The sequence below is a fragment of the Haliotis rubra genome, unplaced genomic scaffold, assembly GCF_003918875.1.
Source record: "Haliotis rubra isolate DU_JTF1 unplaced genomic scaffold, ASM391887v1 Scf1021, whole genome shotgun sequence".
NCBI classification, from domain to species: Eukaryota; Metazoa; Mollusca; class Gastropoda; order Lepetellida; family Haliotidae; genus Haliotis; species Haliotis rubra.
Genome location: NW_025764917.1, coordinates 210,274 through 228,356, shown reverse-complemented (window position 1 = coordinate 228,356; position 18,083 = coordinate 210,274). Strand labels below are relative to the sequence as shown.

General features: G+C 35.7%; 1 protein-coding gene across 2 annotated transcripts in view; it reads right to left on the bottom strand.

The window, feature by feature from the left end:
* Positions 1–8,427: 8,427 nt before the first annotated feature.
* Positions 8,428–18,083, bottom strand: part of LOC124270955 (zinc finger protein 737-like) — a 19,915-nt gene continuing 10,259 nt past the window's right edge. For both annotated transcript variants that reach the window (XM_046706025.1, XM_046706034.1), the window contains exons 2-3: positions 14,122–14,321; positions 8,428–11,315 (exon numbers count right to left, since the gene is read on the bottom strand). In XM_046706025.1, the coding sequence (XP_046561981.1) occupies positions 9,697–11,315; positions 14,122–14,321 (1,819 nt within the window). In that variant the 3' untranslated portion in view covers positions 8,428–9,696. The remainder of the gene's footprint in view (positions 11,316–14,121; positions 14,322–18,083) is intronic.

The window sequence follows — 18,083 nt, the reverse complement described above, 5'->3', positions numbered from 1 at the left end:
TTTACATATTGTACTTGAAACCGTGGACTTAAACTAAATAAATAATGTTATTAGTTGTATTTTTTCAAACGTGAAACATAATTCTATGTCGCTATTACACCACAAGACCAACCACAGTATCTGCTGTTTTGATAACATACCGGAAATGGGTTTATAGCACAAGCTCTTACAAGTGATGTAAACCCGTAAAGATCCGGGTACGAATTGGTCTTCAACAAACTATGCTTGTCGTAAGAAGCGACTTACTGATCCGGGTGGTCAGATTCGCTGACTTGGTTGAGACAGGTCAGCGTACCCCGATTGCCTTGATCATCCTATTGATCACTGGCTTGTGTGGCCCAGACTTGATTATTTACAGACCGCCCATGTTGATGGAGAGCAAACGGTGTCTTCACTAATGATGCAGTGGACACCAACAGTAGCATTGGACCACTTATTTTCATTAATCTATATGTGGCTGCTATAGATAGGACATTTTGTACACTTGTCCTTTTCCTCTGTATATTAGCAAAATGTATTAAGAAAATCGTAGGTGACTCATTATTTAGATACATGTATATCTAACATCTTTTGGGGGCTGGTAGTCTGTAGTACCACTTATATTGGTCAAACATCCATTTATCTGACGAGACATACTGGATATAAATGTCTGAGCAGCGATATAACGGGGGCGTGTCACAGTCCTCTTGCAGCACCTCACCAAGTTCACCCAAAGTGTCCGGCGACCTTTAATGTTTACATCAGCTCGACAGAGAATGCAATTAATGTGCATGAAGACGTGAGAGGACTTTCCAGAACAATGTCATCTACAAAATACACGCTAAACTCTAAAACAGTTAACTTTATTTCTAAAGCGATCCCTGAAACATTTCTATATTGTTTAATTGTAATCCAATTACTTAATAACGGTACAAAACACATGATTCCTGCAATATCAAGATATGTTTTATACCCAGAAATTTTTTTTTTCGCAAAATATTGCATAAAATGAAGCGAACGATCCAACATAAATAATGTGTCTTTTTACATTATGTGATAATGCATGATTTTACGATAGATGCTGTTGTTTACGTGATGTCAATTTTGAAAATGCATCATGCATCATTACTGAATACAAAAAGTATATTTGAATACGGTACACAATGCAATCATCAATATCTTTGTTCGCATATCTAAAATGGTAGATGAACAAATACATGTATGTAACACCACTTGGTGGGTGTAGTTTTTTTCAAATCTATAAATCTATAATCTACACGTTATTTACAGTACACTGCGCTTTCTTCTTAAACTCAACCGTAACAGTACTACAATCTGTATTTTGTATGATAACTTGACTGTAATTAATTGTAAAGGATAGATATCTCTCCTAAATACCAAAGCATTGCCAGAGCTTGTATTTGCAAAAGATATGAATTATTTACAACTTAAAAATATTTTATCTATGTTCTACATTTCAAAACGTAGTGAAGCTAACACGCCATCTCACTTTGACAAACTTTGAGCACCCTTGAGTGTTTACTTATTCTAAATGCACTAACAGATCGATAAACATGGTGTTTTTACAGAAAATAATGTTTTGGTATTTAGATTATTGGTTCTTGATACCGCACTAATATGTTATTGACAGCTCCCCATGGTTTTACAAACACAGCTTGTGAGTTACATTAGTCGATAAAGGTCGAGAACTAGTAACATGCCCTTGTGACAGAATCCATTTAATCTATTTTTAAAAACATTTTTACCATCTTCATTTCCACAGTTTACATAGTATATGTAGAATACATTTTGAATGCGTGGACTTATCGCCTGCAAAGGGACTCACATTCATTTCCACATCTGATACTGAACTACCTGAGGGAAGTTGTTTAAATGTAACAACCATAAATTGTAATTATGAAATGTAACAAACCGCCTGCCTATAAATTTGATGCTACAATACAATGCAATACACTTACAATGTTTTCTGACGTAATATTTTCTGTAAATATATTGAGGAAAGATGACCAGAAGGTAAAGAACTCGCTGTTACTGCATGTAGAGTAAGCATTATATTTTGTAATTTCATAGTATTTTGATATCTCCCTTACTACATGCTTGAAATTTGTAACTTGTTTTTTTAATTTTTTGTGTATATTACCTGTTTCAAAACAAGACATATTACATTTAATGAATTATTATGTTTCCCTTTAAATCCAAGTAAGATGGTTTCTGGTGTAAAGTCAATTATGCTTTCAGTTACAGTCATTAGCCATCTGGTCAAACTCCCCCAAATCTGTTTAACATGACAACAATTACAGAGTAGATGGACAATTGTTTCTAATTCCTTTGAACAGAATGTACATAAAGGTGTGTCCTTTAGACCGATTCTATTTAAGAAAATGTGTGTGGGTATAATATCATATAATATCTTCATCTGTAACCATTTCAAATTACTACATTTTGTAGATCGATTTGTCATCATATATATGTATATGTTTCGTAACATTGTGTTATCATACTGTGTTTCAAAGACTTATCGTAATTGGTGTCTAGTAATGATAGATAAAAAGTTTTGGAGCCTTTAACCCTTAGACTAAGTTTTGATATATTTTGAATGGTAGTATTGGAGAAAATGGGAGTGTTTTGGGAAGAGTGATTTGTCTTCTCTTTAAGCAGGCAATTATGGAAGATTTGATACTATGATATCTTAATATATTTGTTTTAACTTGATATATGTTCTTCATAAGAATAGAATTCCCCTGTAGTTCGGTTCATTAGATCATAAATAAAGTGTATTCCTGCATTGTACCAATTGTTTATATAACTTGTTTCGTTACCTATGTTAAACATATAATTAAACCAAATACATTGGCTTAACATGTCATTTGAGTTTAGTGTCTTATAATTCTTTTCTAGATATGATCTCCATGCAGAGATTACATCTCTCCAAAAAGGATTTCTTATGTAAGATTTAATGTGTTTTTCCATATATTCAGGATTAGCTAACCAAAGTCTTCTGTAGTTAGGTATACAATTTTCCACTAATTCTTTCCATTTGCAGCTACTTGAATAGAATAGTTTTATCCACGATATTTTGTGTGCATAAATAATGTTCTTAATGAGTGGGACACTATTTCCTCCATATTTAGGTGGCATAGCTGAAACATCTCTTTTAATTTTATCAGGTTTGTCTTTCCATACAAATGTGAAACAGGCTTGTTGAAATTTATTTATTATTTCATCTGGGGGTGATGGAATTGAGGATAATAAATTGTGTAATTTTGCAAGTAATAGTGATTTCAAAATAACATTTCTGCCGATTATTGTCTGGTTGTCTGACTGCATTTTTTGCTAGTCTTCAAACGTTTGGAATTTAGGTGTTCTGTTTGATGAAGACTGCATAGCCAAAGACAACCCGGGTCATTGGCAGTTGCGTGTCCTATTTGTAGCTTAAAATATTAGTCACTCTCTGGACATGACGCATAGTAATAGTGAGGCATTGAGGATTGGATGCTCTACATAACTTATCTTATAGATGGGGTATGAATATTAATTAAGCTAAAAGTAAAATAATTGCCTTTAAAATGGCTGGGCCTCTGTCAAAATATGAAAAAATCTTCTTTTATAGGAATCCTTTGGAAATAGTTAACGCATATAAATATTTAAGGTTAATGGTAACGCCTAAATAGATATGGACTGGAGTCTTTAAAACACTAGCGGAGCAAGCAAGCAAAGCATTATTGCCTATAAAATCTTTGATCAGACGTTTTGATTTTCAGTAAAAGATGCTTTCTTTTCATTTGATAAAAATATTACTTCAATTCTTACATATCGGGCTGAAATTTTGGGGTGGGAGGAAAGGAGTAATATTGAAATTATCCATTGGAAGTATTGTAAATTTGTTCTCCATATTAGTTATAAATCGTCGAATGCTGTATCATACGGGGAGTGTGGAAGATATCCACTTTATGTTTCCTATCATATTAAATGTACTTAGCATTGGCTACGACCGTTAAAAATGCAACGCCAAAGATATGCTTTCCAATGTTATAATATGTTATCCATAGAAAGAAAAAGGCCAAGTTGGACCAATTATCTAAAGTATTTACTTTTTCGTTATAGCTACGGTTTTGTTGGATAACCCAAGAGGTTGGGGGTCCAGATCATTTTGTTTAAGTCTTTAGTCAACATGTTAAAGAATGTATTTTTCAGAACTGGCACTATTCTCTACAGAGTGGTCCTCTCACATAATGGTTTTCTTCTATAATTCTCATTTCTTTACTTAACTGTGAAACATATTTGTTAAACATTAGTTTCCATGAGCACAGACGTGTATTAACTTTATTTAGAAGTGAATGAATGAGTAAGAAAATGTCTTTAGTGATAATTCCTTCATTTGTAAACACTGTACTGTATTACTGAATGAAAAACATGTATTGTATGATTGTGTATATTTGGTAACAGAGAGAGGGCGTTTCATCTCAAATTGTAGCAGTGGTAATCAGAACAATGTTTCAAACCTGTGCCAATCAAATAATAACATCTTTCCGTTAAATCTGGCTAAATTTAATTACATGTATTTGAATGCATAAAACAAAAAAAGTAACTAGATAGAAATTATGATATATCATTTGTACCTTGGGTCATATTGCCTTTATACAAATAACATCTTGAATCTTGAATCTAGTGAGGCATTACATTTATCATATCCAACACCCTGTATATGGAGATACACGGACAAGATCATTTTCCTATTTGATCAACTAATGACCATTGTCAGGTTAAGTCTGCATGTCAAAATACTGGGATAGGAATTAACTGCTGGATAGGTATTACACCATTTCCGTTAATGTCTAATCAAGGTAGGTTTTGATAACTGCAGTCGAATTTGTCAGAACTGCACCTTGAACCCCTTAATATTTGCTTGGGTGTTAATACTAGAGAACATATCAAATGAACATTTTGCGTTTCTCTTGCTATTTAATTTTCTTGTAATTGACTGAAATGAATGGCGCTTGCTGCCGGTAGGGCAGGACATGCTTATCCTTTCAGCGAACACCTGGTGTCATCACTCAATTTCAGTTATTCTTTCATATATTTTCAAAGCTATTTTCCCCTTTATACCAAACGGAATTTGTTCTGGAGATAGACAAGACTGGGCATTCTTTTGTACTGGCGTTCTACGTCTACACACATTTAGTACTGTTACGTTATGAAACAATACAGCATTTGAATCCAGTACATTAAAAAATCGGTGTGTTTCGGTAAAACTGATGTAGATTTCCACATAGTGCTTTACTCTTCTCCTTAACGCATGTTGGGAATTATTTCGATTTCTATTTCTGAATTAGCTATGCCTGTAAATGCCTGTCTCAAAAACATAATCATTATTTTACATTTTAAATTTATCGTTCTAATGTTTGTGGAACACAAGTACTCGTATGTCTGCGCTATTGATGTTCAATATCCTGGTTACGTTTTGAAATATATTTTTATGTCATCAGTTCTACAGATCATTGCACTATCCCCTCAAGCATCGAGAGTACTTCAACGTTTAAAGAAGATTATGATTTTTTTACACAATGTGTAATATAGGTGAACGTCTTTGTATAGTGGTTTTTGAAATGGAAGGGAATAGATCTGCGTTAAAGTGCTAATGCAGTTTTGTCGTGCATCGTGTGCTTGGTAAGTGCTATTGCACTTTGTTTTTTCCAAGGCAGTAAACATGTTTTACATGTGCTTGATATATGTTATTGCACGTTATCTTGTTGTTAATTGTAGTATTGCTGTCAGAAATTGTCCAGCTATATGGCGGCGGTCTATAAATAATCATGTCTGGACAAGACAATCCAGTGATCACCAACATGAGCATCCATTTAGGCATGTGGAATACGACTTGTATTTCAACACTGTTCATGAGTAGTGGGTGTAAGGAATATCCAGTACATGTGCTATTGTATGTCACGGTCTTTGTCGTGATTGTGGGACAATTGTTTGCAAAAATGGCATTTGCAGCGACGAAGAAAGCCACAGCTCTTTCCATAGCCACAAGAAGAAAGTAAATTGTATGATTACCACCGTATCAGGATCATGTGCTAATAGATCAATTTCAATTAGCTATAGTGTTTGGAATCCATGCTCACCCGCCTGAGGCAAAGGGAAGTCAATTATTTTCCTAAATAATCACCAATTCTGTCGCTACAAACGCCACGTATTGGTGCCTTAGTCTCAGTCTGGATCTGCACAGTGGCATTCAATTTATGTGCAACATTGAAATTACCGTCGCCGTGGTAACCAACTTACAAATGATACAAAGTACCTGTTGTGAGTACAGCAACTTTTATGATTTTTTGGGGTTACCATTTGCATGTCAAACTTAAGAGTTAGCCATTCTTGCAAGTCGGCATATTTAATTCAACCATATCTTGTAGTGGTGTGGTCCTGCGGTAAAACACAGGTCACAAATCAGTTGAAGTTAAGCAACGTCGAGGACGTAGAATCCTTGGATGGGTGACTGTGTTGGGCAGCTTGACTCCTGAGAGTTTCTAGGACTTAAGTCCTCACCCACAACGAAGCACATGTGATACACGTGGTCTCACCTTAGGCAAGTGAGTTTCACCCAGCAGAAAATGGGTACCCGGTTGGATAAAATCATGTGACCATAACCTTCAGGCAGCTTGGGTTATCCGGGGTAATAATAATCAGATTCTGATTACAGAGTCCAGTGAGCAACTAGTCAGATGGATACTAGGCACTATATAAATGAATTATTATTATTATATCTTTTATCATCAACCAAGAAAACTGGCATAACCTTTATTACCGAAAATACTGTACAGTAACATGTATAACCAAATCCATTACAACAACATATAAACACATACTACACAATATAATGACAAAATTCAGGACTCTTCTCAAGGTAAACAAGGTGGTTGAACAGACATTTACATCTATATGCACATCAATGGACACATGGTTTTGAAGCAAGTGACTGGTTTTAATGCCACTTGCACAATATTTTGCTTATTTTGGGCCACCAACAATAGGTTGTGAAAACAATGTCATGAAAAATGTCTAAAGGAGAATGTATTTCATTTTCCACAGACTATTGACAATATTGGATAACACATACAATAGTTGCAAGACACACTTTCACGTACAGAGGCACATAAAGCCAAAATAATATCAACACTGAACACTTCACTATTTGACTGATGTTGTTCCAGTCTTTAAAGCTCATCGAAATAATTATGAAGAATGGCCAATATCTGACTGAAATTCTGTGAGCAATTGTTCACAAAGCAATTCTGGACAACCAGATGATGGAAAAAACGCCATAAGATAGATATTCAGAAAGAAATGCTGTCAATATTGATAAATCAAACTTACTTTCACAACAATGACAGTTTTCATGCCTTGTTTAAAAAGTCATCTTGAAAAAAACCCACATGAATTCTAGCTTTAGGCCTTCATCATTCCAAGTGATCACAAAACATTCAATGAATTGCACAATCATTGCCACAGATAGCAGCCCTACACTCTTATCATTCCAAGGTCTGTTAACATACAAATGTAGAATATTTAAAACATGTGCAGTGTCCAAACTAACACAGTTATCATCAAAAACCTACAGGTGACTACTGTCACAATCCGACAAAGCCATACTTACAAGCAAGACACAGTCACTCAATGATTAAAATGCTGAATACCCTAAACATTAACAGTTAAAAAAATCTTATCTGCAGGATTGCACTGTTTTGTATTCTAAGGTCATGCTAAACCAACAGCAGAGTACTGTCAAAAGAAACAGGCAAGATATACATACTGTCACTATAACATATATATGTCAAGCTACATTCACCACACCGTCTTCTAGTCGCAGTTAAAACTAAGCTAAAAAGATAAACACATTAAATCAAAGTCACATTTACAAGTTTTACAGTCGTCCATTTTATATAAAACTTAAAAGCACAACTCTTCCAATTCAACACACATGACTTAGGTATCCTTCTCAGGGTACATCAAATATTAGAGCAGATTTAAGTCATTTAATATGACTTGCATGCATGACAATGCCATCATTACTGCTATCTCTCACAAATTTTACCTGCAGTCCCATGAAACTACAGAATATTAGGGATGTCACGATACATAAGTTTCATGAATTGATACGTATTGCGATACCCATTTCATGATTTGACAGTATCACGATACCTATTTTCGCAGCATTATTGCGTAAATTTAGTTACATTTTGAACATTAATATTACATATTTTATAACTGTCCATGAAAAGATCAACATTTGTTATTCTCAGAGATTAAAAAGTTCTAACTTCCCATCTTTGTGCATGGAAAATAATCATTTATAACTCTCATAACATAAAAAAATATGATACAATTGCAAAATGTAAACAATACATAAACATATTTAAACTGATACTTTCAAAACTAATATCGATACAGTTTTGAATGTGTAGATAATTGTATCGTCTTAGAAAAAGTATCGATGTATTGGCATCCCTACAGAATATAGTCTTAATAATAATAAGAAATGTATGGAATAATAAGCATATTGTGATAGTGTATTTACCTTGCATGCTCTCCCCTATACAGTGTAAGAACTAACACTCATCATAAGCTCGGCATCTACAACGTGATGTTGATTCTTGCAAGGATATCCTCTGTACTACACCTCATGGAGATGCTATCAATCATCATAAGCTAGACTTATACAATAGGATGTTGATTCTAGTGAGGGTATCTGCTGTACAACACATCCCAAAAAACTAACATTCTTTACAAGCTTGGCTACTGCAACATGATCTTTGTTCTGGCTTGAGTATCTCCTAACCCAAAACCATCTTGGTTCCAGCTAGAATATCTTCTAAGGAACACATACCACAGAACTAATGCTCCACACAGACCTAGGCATATACAAAATCATTTTTGTTCTGGCTTGAGAATCTCGTGAGGAACATATCCCCTAGAACTAATGCTCCTCACAGACCTAGGCATATACAAAATCATTTTTGTTCTGGCTTGAGAATCTTGTGAGGAACACATCCCCTAGAACTAATGTTCCACACAGACCTAGACATATACAAAATAATTTTGTTCTGGCTTGAGAATCTCGTGAGGAACACATCCCCTAGAACTAATGCTCCTCACAGGCTAGGTATATACAACATGACCTTGGGTCAATCCATGTTTTTTTCTAAGCAACATCCACTAAGAACTAATGGACATCTACAGCAGGATGTTGGTTCCAGCCAAAGAACCTTCTGTACAACACATTCTCAGGCCAACATTCTTCGCAGGCAAGGCATTTACAACATTATGCTGGTTCCACAAAATTTCATGTCACCTATCTAAGAACATGAAATGATGTTCAATGTCAGTAAAACCTCCGAGAAGAACACATGCTGACACTGAAAACACAACAATTAAAATTCACGCTCCCCTGCTAGAACTAACAGACCACTTACTTGAGGTAATTACAGCGGAGTGTTAGAGACAGGGCATGTTGTTCATCACCACCCTAACAGACCTCTTGTTTGAGGTAGTTACAACAGTTTGTTAGTAACATGGATATTTGTAAATCATCAACCTCACACATTAGCAGATACCCTTATTTGCGACATTGTGTTCAGAGATGGTGCATCTACTGGATCTAATGCTCGGTGTATTTACCCTTAAGCTACATCCAGCTGTTTAATCAGCATCCAGAGGCTCAGCTACATCTACATCAGCTCCAAAGTAGGGCAGGCATTGGGATTCTTTATCCTGATGAACCTGCATCCGGTGGTGCTCCAACTCCTTAGGATGGTAGAACACGCACACACAGTCTTCACATTTGTAGGGGTTCGCACCTGTATGAACCTGATCTCTATGACAATCCCGCTCCTGGCATGAATTAAAAGCATCACCGCAGTGACTGCACTTGTAAGGGGTCTCACCTGAGTGAACTTCAGCCCTGTGAGACCGTAACTGATGGGGATAGGAAAATGCCTCACTGCAGTAATTACACTTGTAAAGCATCTCTCCAGTGTGCACCCTGGCCCTATGGTGCTTCAGCTGCTGGGCATAGACAAAAGCTTCATTGCATTCTGGACACCTGTGCAGCTTCTCACCAGTGTGGTATTTCGCTTTGTGATACTTCAAGTGCTCCTTCTGTTTGAAATCACTGCCACACTCACTGCATTTGTGCGGCCTCTCCCCTGTGTGGAGTCGTCGATGCCGCTGCAGAGAACAGCTTAGAGAGAAACGACGGGAACAGAACTCACACTGGTATGGCTGCTCTTTTGTGTGAGTCCGTTCATGTGTTGTTCTGTGGCTACTCACTGCAAATCTCAACTCACAATATCGACATCCATAGGGCCGCTCTCCCGAATGGAGCCTCTCGTGCGTCTGTAAAGAACTTCTTGAATTGAACCCATTCCCACAAGTCCCACATTTGTATGGACGAGTGTTGGTATGAATGAGCAAATGCTTTTTCAGAACTGACTTTGCGGAGAAGCTTTTGTTACAGATTGGACATACTGGGCTTGAAAGCAACAACGTTTTGAGATCACATTTTGAAAAGTCTGCAGAAACATCAGATGCTGCACTGTCAACTGGATCCATCTGCTGATCTGATTGGGAACTACTTGAAGACGTTTCTGCAAAGAAATTATTCATCCCTTGCTTTGGAGCCAGTTGGAGGCTTTCAAGACTGGAACTTTTCATCCCCCGATCTTTTTTGTGGTGTGTATTTGCTCCTTTTTCCCCTTCAGAAGTATACACATTCTGTATACCTAATGATTTATATAAAGTTTTAACATCTATCATTTCTGTATCTGGCAAAGAGACAACACCTGGAGTGATATTTTGCACATATGGATATCCTGATACCTCGGGCATTGCAAGTTTTCTCATATCAGTAGCAACTGAAGACTCTTGGATGATCATTGGCTTGTCTTCCACAACATCTTCAGGACCATTGTCTTCATCTCTTACCATATAACTCCTTGCCTCTGTATGTGCCGGGAAAATGTTGCCAGTGTTTGGTAAACACTTTGAATCTTCACTAGAAGTAGAGCTGTGGGGAGTCTCAGAGGATCGAACAGTACATACTGCTCCTCCATGTTGAGAGGATGAAGCACCTTCACACACACTGTCCTTGCCATTGGATGAAGGTAGCTGTTCGCAAGGCTCCTTAAGACGGGTTTTATTAGTGTAATCAATTGGTCCTGATGTATCAATGTCTTCATTTTTAAGTTTAAAGTCCTCTGTTGATACCTGTATGTTTTCTGCATCAAGTTCATGTGTTCTACTTGATGGTTGCTCTTGATCTGAAACCGATGCAGCATATTGAATAGTTCATGAAGACTTTGCGGGCCTTATTTCTGTTTGTATGTAGGTCAGTGATTGATAGTATGAACAAGGTTACTTACTTACTTACTTACTTACTTACTTACTTACTTACTTGCTTATTTATTTATACTCACTCACTATTTTATCTATGTATACTTGTTACATTAAGCCATTTCAATTGAAACAGAAGTCTGTGTACTGATCACTATCTTATAGGGCAAGTTCAAACAAAAATTAACCTATTTTCCTTGCACTTTCTCAACATAAAAAGTATTTACCTTGCAGTTTAATAGCCAAACAAAGACAGATGCCACAAGTAAATTATTTAATTTTTGCATTAAATTGATTCATATTTTACATTTAGCAAGGTAAATATTAAAACAAGGTTATGCACTGATCATTGGCTTAAATGGCAGGTAAGATTGGCAGCCACAAGAGTGTCAAACAGGTTGATGTCATCAATACGAAAATTTATCAATGCAAACTTCATGTTTAAAATCAAAGAATGAAAATAGCAAATGGATCAAGTAACTGCTGAAACTACCAGTTACAACCTTTCACCAGCCTAGACCATTCGCACTTATGTTTAAAACATAACATTTTTCTGCAACACACAATTATAAGTGAGGGACTTAAGTCCTCTCAACTGGTGACTATGGACAACCCTGAGATCCAAAGCAGCATAGCATTATTAAATCTCCAAAATACATTATATTTTTTTCTGTATGTGAGTTGATGTCTCTTGGAGAGAGCATGTGTCTTCTTCATGTAATATGTATATCATTATGGATATTGTTTCAATATCTGCAATGGTTTTCTTCAGGAAAAAAATTAAAATCTGAAAAGTATATAACAGTAATGCAATTCTTGACATCGTGTATCTGATTATAGCAACACAGTATCCTTATCAGTAGTGCACGTGCTTGTGTTTTGTTTACATGAAGACAGTCAGTGATAGCCATAAGGGCAATTTTGTGACGACACAAATTTTTGTCTTAAATTTGACATGCCTTCAATTCCTTTCATGATACTTTCTATAAAGCCCAAAATATGACAATGCCAGTTAATGCATAGTGATGACAATGCCAGTTAATGCATATATGTGACAATAAAAATAACATGAAAGGCTCCTGTGCAAAGTTATGTACTCCCTTGTCTTCGCCTCACATCCTAATTTTCCCTTGAGTAACTTATACCACCTCAATCACTCATTTGGGTATGGCTTGTAATTTTAAAATATAATATAGTTTTGTTGTTAGTCTCAAGTTGTCAAGTGAAAAATAGAACCTCTCAATATGCAAGTTCATCCCCAATCGGGTAATGCTAGCAACATTTTTGTGTGTACGCATGTAAGATCATTCTTCACGCTGCACTTGTACTGCTAATAGACTTAATAGGAATTGGCTTTTCACAAAAGTTTTGCGTAATTTACGCAGATACGCAGCTTATCTGTACCTCTGTACATTCTTTCAAGAAGTATTTGTAAATATTCGATTCCAGTGACAACTAGTAACAAATTGAATCCAATATAAGTGTGAATTGTAACAGAACAAATACCTACAACAGTTGGAAATATTCATACCACAGTTTACCAAGGTATTCTGACTTTTATCGCGGTATGTACCTGGATATATACCACAATTTGTTTTGACTAACCCCAATTTTGTCTGACATTTTGGTTTCCACAAACAACACTCACTTATCTATTCCTTGGTTTTAAGGGCCGGTTGGGTAGCCTAGTGGTTAAAGTGTTCGCTTGTCACGCCAAAGACCCGGGTTTGATTCCCCACATGGGTACAATGTGTGAAGCCCATTCTGGTGTCCGCCGCCATGATATTGCTGGAATATTGCTAAAAAGTGGCGTAAAACCATACTCACTCACTCACTCACTCCTTGGTTTTATATTCCTGTCTGGATAGCAGAGTATTAGTCATGCAAGTGCAGTAACCATATTCCATGCAAGAGTATGAATTAGAGGAATATGTTTGTATCTTGTTTGTGAAATTTATTTATTTTTCCAACAGTAGTTATACTTTAGGACAAATATTATGTGCTCACATATCATCAGAAATACCAGTCCACCTCATGATACCACGAAACACTGGTAATGCCAATATACTTTCATGTCTCTGATACTTACAGGGCGGTGGGGTAGCCTAGTGGCTAAAGCATTCACTCATCACTCCGAAGGCCCAGGTTCGATTCCCCAAATGGGTAATGTGTGAAGCCCATTTCTGGTGTCCCCCACTGTTATATTGCTGGAATATTGCCAAGAGTGGCGTAAAACTAAACTCACTGACTCACTCTGGTACTTAATTATTGGACCGCCTCCGGTGGTGTAGTGGAGTTTGAGCGTCCACCTCGAGTGGCGGAAGGTCGCTGGTTCGATCCCCCACGCCATACCAAAAGACGTTGAAATATGGTACTTGTTGGTCCCTGCCTGGCTTCTCCGGCATTAATGGGTACATCAAGGACTGGTCGGCTCGAGTCAGTATAATGCGTCTGAGTGGGGTATTCATGCTTCACTGCGGCATGGAATCTCATTGGGTTAGCACTATAAACCAGCTTCAGTCTGGGCTAGTACAAACAGCCGCATACACATTACACACACATACACGCCGCCATATGAGCCAAAATATTCTCAAGCACCGACGCTAAACCCAATTCCACCACCACTTAATTATTGAAATCCTGACTAAAGTCTCGGAACACCAACTGCATGTTCAACATTCTATGTTGATCCAAGAATTGAACATATCTTGTGACTGTTAGTAGTATATTTACCTGTATTTTTCTTCTCCTGCTCAACCTCAAGTTTTTCTTTCAGCTGATGGTAGATGAATCGAAGTCTTTTATAAGACTTCATCAATTTCTCCCTCCCTTTCCTTGTTTCAGCAACCTTCCTGAACATCCCTTCCAGGTCGGCCATGTTCCATACGTCCTGTTTTGGAGCCTTCTCCATGGCGTTTTCAGAAGTCTCTCCACTAAACAGAATAAAAAATGTTTTATTATTTTATTCATGCTTGATCTGATCTCAAAGTTTGATTTTGTATCTCTGGATAACAAAGCTTGCTCATGATTGGCAGTGCTTCAGATGTTAGTTTGTTTATTGTTTAAAGCCACACTGAGAAATATGATCTGTAAATTATCTGTAGTTGTTGGTAAATAATCACATCTGGACCAGCCGATGAAGCAATTGACATCATGAACATTGATCTTTGGAATTTAACATCCGTCAACCTAGTCAGTAAACTAGGGCTGCGCAATATAACCGGTTTACCGGTATTTACACTGATCGAAAACCGGTATTTTGACATGCATTCGGAAAACGTCGTAACACTCGGAAATCTTCGGATATTTCCGTGTTTCATTTGTGCCAAATATTATTCGGGTCATTCTCAAAATTTGCCCAACTTTTGGTCAGTAGTGCTCTGAAAATATAGTTTCAATTTTTTTTTCAAAAATCACATTATGAAAGAAAATGTATTTTGTTCCTCATAATGATGTAAAATGGTGTACCTGTTTGTTAGTTTTGGGACAAATTTGGGGTTTTATCATCATTTTGAAAGAAAAACCACTGTCAGTGGACAGCGACATTACTTTGCAGTACCATAAAGTTTAAATTCCAGGGTATTTATACATATTTTTTAAAGATTTATAATGAAACACCAATATCTAAAACACATTCCTGCATGAAATATTGAAAACAAAATGAAAATCACATATTTACAATGAAAACAATGACTGTCCAAAATGTCACAGTCAGTGGTGTAACGAATATTAACTTGTGACATTAATAATTATCTCGCTTTGAGTAAAAATATGAAACACTAAATGGTCCCTTTGCTGATTACTTTCTTCTCGTGACAGAAGTTCTGTGGAGGCCAAATTTTATTTGGATGTTGAAGTTTGATGCAGTTAGGTGAGTCTACTTCATATCATAACTTTTTAGCGAGTCAGTGGTGTAACGCTGATTTCTTATTCATGTGTCTTTTTCATAACAATGTTTATTTTAAGTACATCAAAGTTGCTAAAACATCAACATTTATGCCAGGTGGTCTGTGGTTAAGGAGCATTAATTGTTATAAAGTTCATAAAAGTGGGAATAGGTCAGTGGTGTAACTGTCAGTGGGAAATTGTTACTACCACTGACAATTTTGTTACACCACTGACAAAATGTTCATTTAAGTCACTTGTTCACAAAACTGAATTGTTTTGCATTGTATTTATCCAGTATATTTTATGACCATTAACTCATATATATAAAGTCTGTGAAGGTAATTTGTTCTGGTATATTACTATATAAAGTTCAGAAAAATCAGTGGTGTAACAAAAAATATCATTGGTGTAACAGTATTACTACAATATGTTCATTTTATTGCTTTTAATATTATTTTTGAAAAACCTTTTAAAATCTGAGTGTTCAAAAGTTGCTATTGAGCAGTTCAATTCTATTAATGATCAATTAAAGGCAATTAATTTGAATTTATCGTTGAAGTTAATTCAATAAAAATCATTGGTGTAACAAAAAATGTCACTGGTGTAACAATATTACTAAAATTTGTTCATTTTATTGCTTTTGGATATTATTTTTTAAAAACCTTTTAAAATCTGAGTGTTCAGAATTGGCTGTTGAGCTGTTTAAATCTGTTAATTATCAATAAAAGGCAATTAATTTGGATTTATATTTAGAGTGAGGTAAAGAAAAGTCAGTAGTGTAACACAACATGTCATTGGTGTCACAGTATTCTTTGAATTTGTACATTTTAATCTTAACTGTTGATATCATGTTTTCCAATGCCACATGTTGGAAAGCCGTTCTCCAATGATGATTATTAAGTAATCCAAAGCATCATATGGCTGTTGATTTGGTTTACTGTTCCAGTAAGTTGCAGAAAGTTCAGTGGTGTAACAGGCAGGATATCAAAAAATGTCAGTGGTGTAACATGCATATTCGCTAACATTTAATTATTTCAAAAGAATAATTTAACAGTTAGACTGATATTTTATGATAACTGAAAACAGCTTTAATACCACTGTATACATAAAACATGTTCAGTCTTAAGTATACAAGTTATTTCAGAAACAAATATCATATGTTACCATTACATTCTTCTCACACCAAGCCCTTTTTGCCAAATTTACAATTAAATATGTGAGAATAATGAAACCATTTAATTTATATATTTGAAAATAGAAAAAGTTTGTAAATAATGACAAATGTGAAAAATTCCTTATCTGACATCAAAGTTTGAAAAAGAATACTTTTTATGCTTGTTACACCACTGACGGTTTTTTCAGTGGATACTTTAAAAAAGTTTATTTTAAAAATATTTTATTACTTTCCTGTGTGCAAATTATCATGACCGCGCATTTTTTAATGTTGACCATTGAAAACAATAATGAGATAATTCAGTATGATGCTTTGTATTTTCATATTTTTCATAGCACTAATTTGGCCTTTTTTGAGAATGACCCATTCACATTTTTATTTTATCATGATTAAAATTTGTTATTAAAGCTTAACGAACTCCTGAAATAGGGACGAAGTGTAAAAAACACTGGAATCACAGTATATGTATAACAACACTATCAACCATCACTAATTTAGTGTACAATAACTACTACTGAATATAAAGGATACACTTTAAGGATATTCATCCAGCAGTAGAAGGGTACCCGGTAGGATGGAAACGGAAATGTGACTGTTAACACTCTTGCCCTTCAGTCAGCTTTGATTGCATACACCTCAGGAGGGTAAGAATGAAAAATTGCATGCACATTTTTTCATTTTTAATCGGGTCATAAAACTATAGCACTTCCACAAATACTGTGGTTGTGGATTTAGGGTATAATAAAGAAACAAGAAAACACTTGAGTCCATTGTGTTCCATGTAAACTAAATTCTATTTTCATGTAAACTGATTAAAAGTGGTCTTCAGCAACAAGCTTGTCATAAGAGGCTTACATCAGGTGTCAGACTCGGCTGACCTCATGTCATCGTGTCCCACTAACGTGCTCATAATGTCAGTCACTGGATCGTATGGTTCAGACTTGATTATTTTGCAGATCTCCATATAGCTGGAATATTGAGTTAAACCACATACAAAAACATCTCCATCAGGACTTGGCACCCTAAGCTGAGGGAAATGACACTAAATCACAGGCTAGTGAATTTGCTACTGGCAGACTAGTACCTTCAGCTGTGTATGAAATAAGCCAAAGCCCCAGCCAGACATCAGGGCTGGTAACTTCAAAATGTTACCAGTCCAAAATCGATTCAACCAGACCAGACACCAAGATATGACTCAGATTTCAGAGCTACAGGTAACTTTTTGGGTCATTGAGTTATGTACTCACTTGTGTTCATCTCAGTTGTGTATCTTAATTCTTCTTTGAGTAACCAAATATATTGTACTCACCTCACTCAAACTCAGTTGGGTATTTTGCCATTTTCCATTAAATTTGAAAATATAGTGAAGTTTAAAAGTTAATGTTTGTTATTTATATTTGATCAGTAATATGAGAAATGATAAGAAAGACTGCAAGTTGTCAAGTTCATGTCCTGAAATAGATCCTCTCAGTATACTTCAGTTATTTTATCTATCCACCGGTACGCAAGCTAAGATTTGACATTTTTGTGTGTACGCATGTAGGATCACATTTGTGAGTATTTACAAAACTTCAAGCATACTTGTACGCAGTAGACTGAATAGAAATTGAGTTTTTACATAAATATTTGCATA